Genomic DNA, 11,483 nt, shown 5'->3' on the forward strand with positions numbered 1-11,483 from the left:
TCCCGTCTCGTATGGACCTGCATGCCTTGAGCTCGATAGTGATCGCCAGAGAACCAGTCGAATACCAAAAGGCTGTACGCGGACAATCAATTAATATTTCTTCGCCACGCTAGTCTACTCGACGGCTCTCAAAGCGTTCTCTGTGTTGCTTTTCTTCCACGCTCGCTAACGTGAATTGGTCGCTGTGCGCAGTGCAGACAAAAATCTCGAGCGTCCGCTAATTTGAAAGTCTAATGACCGCACGCGCTTCATACCAGTTCCACGCGTCTGGTCGGAATGGCACTTCTATGGTGGCTTCTTCGCATCATCATCATCATCTGAGGAGGAGAGGCACTGCTCTATTTAAGCATTACTTTATTGTAAGCGAGCGTGTTTTATGCCAGATCTACCCGAAGAGATCACGACCAAACACCAAGGTCGGTTAATGCGCTCGCGTTGAGCAATCAATATACGACCGAGTAAGGAATTTGGCCCCACTCGTTCAAGGATGTTTCGAGGAAGTGAGCGTCCGTGTATATATTAGAAGCAAGAAAAAGCTAAACAATCCTTTCGTTTTTAAACATTCTTCCATGCTTAGCTTCTTTAATTGAGCTTGTGTCCAGACGATGCCCCTCTCACACTTTCTCAATCTCTCTCTCTCTGAGAGAGGTGTCTAGGCTTGCATTGGCCGTATTTGTGGCTGTCCACGAGATGCTAGTGGGACGACCGGCGAGGTGCGAATGAAGACTGCGAGTGACTTGGCTGTCTTGTGAATGAACGGCACCAATCAGCGGCCACTCGTTTCCAGAGAATTCGACCACGTGCGAATCGCCATAAACGCAGGATGCTTCTAAAGGTGGGTACCCGTGGTCTACGCCTAACAGGGTCCAAACATTGTAAATGCCCTAAACGGAGCTTGAAAATAGCGCCTCCACAAGCAGGTCCTTGCGATATGTGCAGTGTCAGCTGTGCTGGTTCAGGGTCACCTCGTGAGGAGAGCAGCCGATGACACTGTAAGTTCACAGTTTTTTCTCACGCATGGATCAATGCAATTTAGGCGAGTTTGGACAGACTAGATAATTCTTCGAATAAGAATGTAAAATATGTTGAAGTGGATGAATGATGTTGTCCTTAGTTTGTTTTGACAAACCGTCTCCTATATACGTAGGGATCAGCTCAAAAAACAGAGAATAAAGACAATGGTTGATCAATTGAAAGCAGACAAGGGAAGGTGCACTTTTGTACCCGAAAAATATTGTAAACAGAGACAACAGCGACATAACTTTTGCTCATTAAAGAAACAGTCACAGCGAAATCATGATGCGAAAGTTACCCATATTTAACCTACAGCGCAACTGTCACATCCCGTTATAGCTGTCATGAAATGCCTCGATGAAGATTTTCTGAACTACACCGGCTATTACACCTTTATACAGGGGAGAATGAAAACCATGTTGTCAAATAATTTAGCAAAGCAGCTGCATAAGTCATAGATCACCGTACAAAGCGAACAGATTATATAACTTTATCATGGATACGTATGTCACATATTAAAAAAAGAAAGTTTTATTAGAATTGCAAATGTTTTTTACAGACTTCGATTAAAGCTAGTGACATACTGTTTGCTTTAGAAGTTAGGATATATATAATTGAAGCGCGATAAACATCACATAAAGAAATTATAAGTGTGACGCCATATTCAAACTCTGAATACGCATACGCAATCATCCTGAATCCGTTAATGGGCAGTTTAAATGTTCTTCACGAAGAAAATACGACTTGTCTTGGTGGATCGTTGCACAGCAAAAAAGCCATTTTGACATATTTGACGGACGTATTACTCTGGCTAAAATCTATGAAAAGCGATGGCTAAGACGTACTTCACAAGAATTATTAGAAGCCATAAATTTAGGCAAGAGAAAATTTTGAGTGCTATAGTTAAATAAGGGCTTGTTTTCTTAAAGTTTAATGATGTGATGCTGAATAACACAGCGGCGAAGCTTAGTCTTGCGCTACTCCACGGGCTACTGTGGTATGAATACCCTTAAGAGATCATTACTGTATGGCTACTTTATCATTCTGTACGGCATGCAGGGGCTGTAGCAGTGCGCCGTTTTTATCAGACACAGTATGAACGAAGAAAATAGTATGAAAATTTTATGAATGCCGAATCAGCTAATGTACATTTAGGGGATTATTAAAGGGACCCAGAAACGGTTTTTTTTTGAAGTTTTGTCAGCACTTAAGCTAGAGCGTCACCAAATTACCACCAGTAATTTAATTACACGCCCTGTGGTGAGGCGGCTACAAACAATTAAACCATACTTTCCTTCTAACCTCTGTCTGGCTTCCTGAACTAATGAGGCACGCTGGCGATCGCCGAAGTCTCGTGAGCGTGTTCGACGATTTGAGCTTTTAAAACTCTAGACCTCCAAGATGACATGCCAACAGGTAGTGTTGTGTCTCGGAGGCCATCACACGGTGAGCCTGACAGCATGCAAGCAGTCTGGCAAAAGAGAAGAAGATCGCGGAAGGGTTCATATATGCTCCGACAGATGGTGCTACCTTACCAGTCGATCAAACCTTTATAGCACTTAGTACATTGTATGGCCTTTTCGAGGTCAGTCATGAGGTATTTACTTGCTTGTGTGTGTGTATTTTGTTTGTTTGTGTTTTCTTCTCTTGCCACCCCACGAAGGAGGTGCACGTACACCGAACACGCAAATTTTTGTGGTAGAGCTTAGACTCTCTTTTTTTCGTAGGGCAAGATTCATCGTATGCCATGTTATGTAAACATCAAGTGGGGCAATTCATAAGCACAATTGATGCAAAAAACATGAATAAAAAGGCTGTAAAATGTTCAGGATGCGGGGTGGGTTTGAAAGTGAACAAAAGTGCAGACGCGAATGAAGTGGAAACTGACGCCAAGTGTAGAAAATTTGAGATCGTGGAAAAAATGGAGAAAATGATGGTTGCCCAGAGTTAACTGCTGATGAGAATCCCCGAGCTAGAGACTGCGTTGGTGACAGAGCAAGAAAAAAACAAGGGCTATTGGAGAAAGGCTCAGGTCTGCCGAGGAGGCACTAGCGAAGGTGAACAAAGGAGCAGCCGACGGAGAAAACGGTAGGGCACCGGTAACGATAACAATACAGAAAAAAACAAGCAAGTTCGAAAAAAACACGTTCAGCCAGTTCAACGGTCGCAAGACCCAGCATTAGCGAAGTAGTGGTAGGGTTCGGAGCGGACAAAGCAGCCGGTGTCAAAGATGCAAGTAATCCCAAGGTGAAGGACGCTTTATCTGAAAAGTCACAGCATGTGACAATCGCTAGGGGCTCGAATTTAAATCGATACGCAGAAGCAACGAAAGAGAGGGTAAGAGGTGACAAGAGGGTTGCAGTAGAGACGTTCCCAGGACGCAAGCTGGAAGTAGTCATGAGGCAAGCGAGCGCAAAACTCAAAAATACAGCTGATAGACGAAACCTCGTAATAATTTCAGGTGGTTTAAACGATGTCTTAAATCAAGGAACGGCAGCACTAGCAACCACACTGGCGAAAGGGGTCAATGACATGCGCACCACTTCTCCGCAGGTGCAGGTATAAATATGCATGATACCGGAGGTACCTGAGCGTGACAGCAACCTACAAAGAGTGGTTGTCAACGCAAACTAAAAGATATGTCGGATGAGTCGACAGAAAGGCTTTGAGGTGGTGGAAATAAACAGAGAGGTGCATAGGTGGGGTGGCTTTTAACGAGTATGCACTCACTTCGGTTGGCGGCTAGGTCATGAGGTGGGTTGGCGACTTGCAGGACGCGCAGTAGCTTTTTGGGGGGCACGTGGGCCCTTCGGGGTGCAGGATAGCTAGTAACGAGGAAAGCAACCGGGGAGACTCTTTGACAGGTGGTACAGACCGATACGATTAAGAAGTGGCACCAATATCTAAGACGCATAGAGTCCAGGGTAAAAATCAACGTAGCGACGAGGACCGAGCCAATTCAGACGTAGGGTATATTAACATGCAGGCTGGTAGGAATAGGTTGAAGTGGGAATAGATAGAGGAACAGCGGAGGGAAGAGAGGTCGATGGAATATGGTTTTGTAGAGACACATCTTAGGGACATGGAACAACCACCTAACAATCCGGACTACGCATGGGAATATTGTAATAGAACAGAAGGCAGGAGAAAGGGGGTGGTATTGGTGTATTCATTCATAAAAGTACAGACTGGCAAAAGGTCAAGCAGGAGTGCAAGCAACATTTATGGCTAAAAGGGAAAGTGGCAAGACAAATGACGCTCCTTTGTTTTGTATACTTGTGAACAGGAAGAAAAGGCAGAGAGAAAAACCAACAAATAGTGCAGTGCATAGAAAATGACATTGACGAACTAGGAGAAGAGTGCGTGGTTATTATATTAGGAGATATGAATGCGCACATAGAGGATATGAATGGATATACTGACCCAGCAGGCAGAATGCTAATGAATATGTGGGAAAGGCATGATTAAATCATTTGCAACAGCACCGAGAAATGCGAAGGGCAGATAACATGGGAGGTAGGAAGGCTGCAGTCGACGATAGATTACACAATAATGTCACATAAAAGATGTATGATCGGCTATGGGTGATCAACATAGATGAATATGAGTCCAGAAGCTTAGGTAGTGATCACGAACGTGTGAAGCTCAGTTTTCGAAGAGAAATTGAATTGGAAAGGTGGAATTACGAGCAACCACACGGTAATATTTATACAGAAAGGCAAATAGAAATAGCAACTAAAGAGATTGAAAAAATAATCACCGAGGATACTAAAACAGAGTGGGCGTGCACAAATCTAACTCGATTGTTTGAGTTGGAGCATGCTAAGTTACGAGTCAAATCAACCGAGAAAAGCAGACACAAACCCAAGAGCTGGTGGGATGAGGAAAGTAAGAGAGCCACAGTGAGACGTCAGGAAGCATTCAGGGAACACATATTTGCTAAAAAGTGGGGTGAACCAGAAGATGATGTCAAAAGAAAATGAGATATATTTTTGAGCTGCAGAAGGGAAGCGTCCGGTTTTATCAGTGACAAGATTAGAAGAAAGGGGGCCCAGTGGATGGCGGAAGTAAGCAAGAAGGATAGAAAGTCAGCTGCAAAGTTTTGGAACGGTCTCAATTTTCTGAGTAATTAGACAGGCATAAAACAAAGGTTTATCACTACATTTCAAGGGGTCAGACTATGAGGGGTTGAGGCAATGGAATATATAAAAACAATGACAGAAAAATTTAAACACCAAGAAAACGCTGCATGCACTGTCCAATTACCTCAGTTGCTTCATTGGGACAACGAAAGTGGGAAAGGGCATAGAAGAGGGTTTCTAATAGCACATCAACAGGGCCTGATGTTATCCCAATCATGCTAATATATAAATTAGGACCAAACTGTTGGCAAACAATAAGAGAGGCAGTGAGCAATGGAATTAGATGGTGAAGCTCCCAATGGGTGGAAACTAAGCGGTATGAGCATGATCTATAAAGGAAAGGGGAACAAAGCCGATATGAATAACTATCGTCCTGTAACAGTGACATCCGTAGTTTACAGGCTGGTGATGCAGATAGTAAAGGGAAGACTACAGACATGGGTGGAGAATGAGTGGGTGCCGGGAGAACTACGAAATGGGTTCCGTAAACGAAGAATGTTGGAGGATAATCTGTTTCATTATTGCAGTGTATTGAAACAGCGGAAAAAGAACACAGGCCCCCGTGACTGGCATTTCAAGATATCAAGGGAGCTTACGATAGTGCGATTCAAGAAGACTTGTGGGCAATACTGGACACACTAGATCTGGAAGATGGAATAACTAATCTTCTAAAGGATATTTATAAAAGTAACAATGTAGTTTTCAAGGAGAAAAAACAGGTATCTGAACCTATAGAGATACAACGCGGGCTTCGACAGGGATGTCCCTTGTCACCTCTGTTATTTATGCGGTATCTCCAGAGACTAGGTACCAAATTGCAGGGGAGTCGTCTCGCCTTCAGCCTCTCTTTTGCCAAGCAAGGAAAACACATTGAACAGTCATTACCAGCATTGATGTATGCAGATGATATAGCAATAATAGCCGACAAGAAGGAAGATATGCAGGGGTGGATAGATAATTGTGTAAATGAGAGAGAGAGGTTAAATTTGAAGTTCAGCAGGAAAAAAAGCGGCAATCACAATTTTAATAATAACAAAGGGAGTGAGCATAATATACAGGAAGTCACGCTAGAAATAGTGGATAAATACAAATAATAGGGCGTATAGGAAACTAACGGGGCTTAGTATCTAAGGAAGCACAAATGATACGCAATGACTAAGGGCACCAAGAATGCAGCTGTAATGAAAAATAGGGCACTGTGGAACTACAATAGGTATGACGTTGTGAGAGAGATTCGGAAAGGTGTCATGTTCCCGATTTTGACGTTCGATAATGAGGTCTTCTGCATGAAATAAGAAGTTGAAGCAAGATCGTAAATGAAACAACGTGGCATAGGTAGACTTAATTTGGGAGCACACGGGAATACCCCAAATTAGAGGGTACAGGGTGACATGGGATGGACATCGTTTGAGTGCTGGGAAGCCAGCAGCAAGATAAATTTTGAGGAGAGATTGAGAAAAATGGGAGAGAAGCGTTGGGCTAGAAAAGTTTTCAGCTACTTGTACATGAAGAATTTTGATACAAAATGGAGAAAGCGAACTCGAAAACTGTCAAGCAACTATTTAGACAACAGCAGAATACCAAGCCAAAAGGAAACATCGGTTAAGAAGAATGTGAAGGAAACAGAGAGTGACATGCGGAATATAGAAATGCTTATGAAATTGTCACTGGACGCCTACCGAACTTTCAAGCAGGAAATTGACAGGGAAAAAATATACGATCATTCTCAGGGTACTTCTCTGCTCTTCGAGGCCAGGACGGGGGTATTGCTTATGAAATCATCACTGGACACCTACCGAACTTTTAAGCGGGAAATTGCCAGGGAAAAGATCTACGATCATTTTTGTGGTAGTTCTCTGCTCTTCGAGGCTAGAACAGGGGTACTGCGGTCCAAAACGTAATGAGCAAAATACAAAGGCACAGACATGGCATTTAGTGCGTGTGGAGAGGAAAAACGGCTTAACATTCGGTGATGTCCTGTGAAGGGTCCCGCCCTATAGTCGCCGATAATGACACCGAACTTTTCAAAGCATTGGGGTTTCGGGACAGTGAAGGCAAAACAGACTTTAAAAGGACAGAAATAACCAGGTGGAGACTAACTGATTGGTGGCTACAATCGAGGCGCGAGTGAAATTCAATCTTTAAACACACAGTGATAGTACTTTATGGCTAGGTTGCGTGAGCGACCACTCGATCTAAAGGGCACAGCTGGATCCATCCATCCATCCATCCATCCATCCATCCATCCATCCATCCATCCATCCATCCATCCATCCATCCATCCATCCATCCATCCATCCATCCATCCATTCATCCGTCCATCCATCCATCCATCCATCCATCCATCCATCCATCCATCCATCCATCCATCCATCCATCCATCCATCCATCCATCCATCCATCCATTCATCCATCCATCCATCCATCCATCCATCCATCCATCCATCCACCCACCCACCTTACTTTCGCGCATTCTACAGCCCGTGACAGCCAATCGGATCAGCAGCCACATCACTGTAGCTGCTGACGTGATTTGGCCTCGTCAAGTGGCCAAAGCATGTCAATCTGTGAATGGGTGTCTTAAAACGCGTTTGGCTGAGTTGTACCTACCTGCACAGATCTTCAGCGATTCTAACTTCCGGAGTGCTATAATAAATTACACAGTTTAAGCAGAGAGCTCAAATCGGTCTCTAAACAACCGATGAGAATGGGTCTGCCAGCCCAATGTATTTGTACATTATCGCCAATAGCGTTTCAAGGTCCCTTTAATGCTCTATGTGTGTGTACGTTAGGGATAGCTGCGTTCAGCTCTTTTATAGCGAAATAGTGCTCTGATTCATTTATTTGGTTTAGATAAATAGACAAAATTTTTGAAAAGGCCCTCTACTCCTCTTCATTACTTTGTATATGCTTGCTGCTTTCTCGTAGTGGATACATATTACTCTACATTCCCTTCTTTGCAAACTGTTACACCGCAATTATTTAAAGGAATTTAAAGCTCGCCATCAGGCTTGCTTTATGCGTTGAAGAACAGGAAGGAGGAAGAAAGAAAAAGGGGAGAATCGTCAGTGGGTTAAAGAACAAAGTAATTTTTCCTAAAAGAGCACATTCAGTAACAGCTGTACTTCATATTGAATTCTTCATGTCGGCTACCTTTTCAAATAGCCCCGCCACGATGGTCTAGTGGCTAAGGTACTCGGATGCTGACCCGGAGGTCGCAGGATCAAATCCCCGCTGTGGCGGCTGCATTTCCGATGGAGGCGGAAATGTTGTAGGCCCATGTACTCAGATTTCCGTGCACGTTAAAGAACCATAGATGGTCGACATTTCCGGACCCCTCCACTACGGCGTCTCTCATAATCATAAGGTGGTTTTGGGAAGTTAAACCCCACAAATTAATCAATCTGCCAATGAATCAATCAATCAATCAATTACCTTTTCATGTAAAAGCTTCACTGAAATACTCACTTACAGTCTGGTTTATTCTTGAGTATTTTTGTTCGTGGTGTTTGTCACTAAGGTTGTTATATGAGAAATATACCATAAACTGTAATCTATGTATTGCAAATGTTGTTGCTGTGGCACGGTGAAGAAGCAGGCACACTTCAACGTGGTAGCATAGGCAACGTACCGGCATTCACACGTCGTTATTACGTTAGCTAAAGCCAGAATAATAAACAACACTTACGAATGATGCCTGTTTTAGGATGTTTTTGAAAATCTTATCTCCCGAATAGTTGGTTGTATTAGCTTGGTGGTTTTACATGTGCTTTTATTCTGCTCACAAAGGATCCAAACCTTCCGTACTCTGTCAACTACGACCACACGGATGAACATGGCACGCGAATCTACAGCCTCGAGATCACGGACGCCGACAACGTGCGTATGGGCAGGTATGGCTACATGGACGCGAAGGGCCTGTACCGCCATGTTCACTACCTGGCAGACACTACAGGCTTCCATGTGTTCGTGTGCACCAACGAACCTGGCACCGAGACCTCCCACCCCGGCGATGCCGTCATTCACATGCATCACTGGGAGAAGGTAGATCCGGACTCGACTCTAGGAAGGTTGCTCGCCAAGCTACCGCAAATCACTTCACTAACGGCTAGTGGCAACGGCAAGAAAAAAGGGCGCCGCAGCAAAATAACAGATGCAAATCTGGATATAGGGACAATTGCAGAGCGTAAACTTAACGCCACGAATGTGACCTCGGAGCTTCAGAAAACCACATAGTTATTGACGTCTGTTGCATAATCATGTGGTGGGCATTCCCATTCTACTCCGACTGAGGTTACACATCTCGTGATGCCCATAAGCGCCGCAACTTTGGTTTACACACCTGTAACTTGTAGAGGAATATTAGTAGGGCTGTCTATATATAGCGTTTCTGAACATCGTTGCGTGATGTACAACCTCTGATTTAGTACAAATTCTTGCGATAACGAATAGCTGGGCAAGTTGGTGAAGCAGTGCTTGACAGCCAATACTAAAGGAAAGAAAACACACATGAGCAATGACACATGGCACATCTTTTTTTAATTCTCATTTCTCCGCATTCGTTGTCTAGCGCTGCCTAACGATAATTGATAACCCAAATTGTTTTGCCTTCAAAGGGAAAGAATAAATGATTCAATAAATTTTAATGATTTGACACACTTCTTTTTCGTACCTAGAAAACAAGAAAATTTGCAAGTTTCCCTTGAATATAATGAAGAAAAAGATAGAACATTACTTGTATATAAAAATGTTTCCTTTATAACTTTCACAAGATGTTTAGCGGCTTCCCTGCTTTTTATCTGCCTTATTCACAAAACGATGATTACGAGCAGCAAATTTAATTATTATGTAAAATTACTAGTGGTTATTAGTGAGATAAGCTGGATGAAAAGCGGAAGTGAATAAGCAGGATGAACAGTGGAAGTGCCTCTGACAGGCTGGTCGACGGTTCGATAGGATGACCTATCTTTGTCATAGCGCCTTGTCATCCTTGAAGTGTTATATTTCAGGTGGGTAATACTGACGTCATATTCTGTGGTGGCGCTTGTCCCTGTTATTATTCACCATTTGGAATTATAAAATTATTCTAGAATGCTATAAACTTTCTGAAGTCCTAAAACTCTTATTATCATAGCAACCTAACTTGAAATAAAGCGAGGGCTACACTCATCTGCTCACTATATTTTTTTTTCCTGAAGGTGATTATCAACAGGCACAAGTGCCACTACAAGAAATAACGTATATACTAACCGCCTCAAAACTAACACGCCATGGATGACAAGGCGCCTATGACAAAGATAGGTCCTCATATCGAAACGCTGGCTAGCCTGTCTGAGGCACTTCTACTGTTCATCCTGATTATTCCACTACTTGTTTGCATCTGTCGACTGGCATCTTGATTTTATTTGTTGAATTGAAACATACAGAGTGGCTAATTTCATGTCTTGCAGCGTGCCAAGGCTTTGTATACAATATTTTATAGAAATCCTTTAGTTCAAGTGTCCAGGGTGCTGTATCTTGCAATTTTCCACGTTCTGTTACTGTTGTTCACGCTACACTCTTCACTGATGAAATCGGGAATGAAAAACAGAAACGTTAAATATTTCATTGATAGGTCGACTATGCACGAGATTTGTCATCTGAATGCTTTTGTGAAAAACGAAAAGAAAACTTGATTGTACAGTGAGTGTGAAAGCACCCTGTGTATTGCGAGCGTCGTTCTTATTGAAATTGGGTCTGAAATTGCTCCTGCATGCCTAACAGCATTTCAATCTTGTTTTTAATCTCTTGTTTAGTTGTCAGTACTATGAGATTTTCACTTTATAATAACGACTCAGATCGCTGACGGTAGTGTGGTAATAAATCATTGCAATACGTGTTTTATAGTACATGTAAAAAGTTTTATGAATTATCTTGTGATAGCCGAAAAGATTTCAGTGTTTTTGGCCCAGCAAACTTCTTGATTGTGCACGTGATCTCATTGTTTTTCTTTCATTTCAAGTGGCGTTGGGCCTACCGTATTTTAAAGTATTGCTTGCAGTGAGCATGTAGTGGCACCTATGTCTGCAATATTAGAAAGTGCTTAACATTTGGGAAACAGTTTGAGCAACTTTTTTTCACCCTGCACTCAGTGTCGCGCCTATTGAAGTGTCATTGTTAGAAAGTTTCTGCTCTGTAGGTAAGTACTGGCACGGCCGCTGGATAAAAGTTGCGGCCTGTTGCGTGCCGCCAAAATGGCGGGATGCGCCTCGTTCACCTCACGCCCGCTCTAACGCCACCAATCCTCCCAGGAGAAACGCTTTCCCACGCATTTCTACGCGGGACAGT

The 11,483-nt window shown here is 43.1% G+C and overlaps 1 protein-coding gene across 1 annotated transcript; it reads left to right on the forward strand.

Moving 5' to 3' along the window:
• The first annotated feature begins 407 nt into the window (after positions 1-407).
• LOC119178175 (uncharacterized) lies at positions 408-11,253 on the forward strand. The gene is made up of 3 exons (XM_075889388.1): positions 408-835; positions 921-992; positions 8,946-11,253. The coding sequence occupies exons 1-3, from the start codon at positions 824-826 to the stop codon at positions 9,390-9,392; spliced, it is 531 nt and encodes a 176-aa protein (XP_075745503.1). The 5' UTR covers positions 408-823; the 3' UTR covers positions 9,393-11,253.
• The last annotated feature ends 230 nt before the right edge of the window (positions 11,254-11,483 follow it).

This window comes from Rhipicephalus microplus, chromosome 1 (genome assembly GCF_043290135.1).
Source record: "Rhipicephalus microplus isolate Deutch F79 chromosome 1, USDA_Rmic, whole genome shotgun sequence".
NCBI classification, from domain to species: Eukaryota; Metazoa; Arthropoda; class Arachnida; order Ixodida; family Ixodidae; genus Rhipicephalus; species Rhipicephalus microplus.

What these genes read in the sequence shown, in the direction of transcription:
- LOC119178175 (XM_075889388.1), top strand. An exon ending in GGAGAGCAGCCGATGACACT is followed by an intron (nt 993 to 8,945) that starts GTAAGTTCACAG and finishes CTGCTCACAAAG; the next exon opens with GATCCAAACCTTCCGTACTC.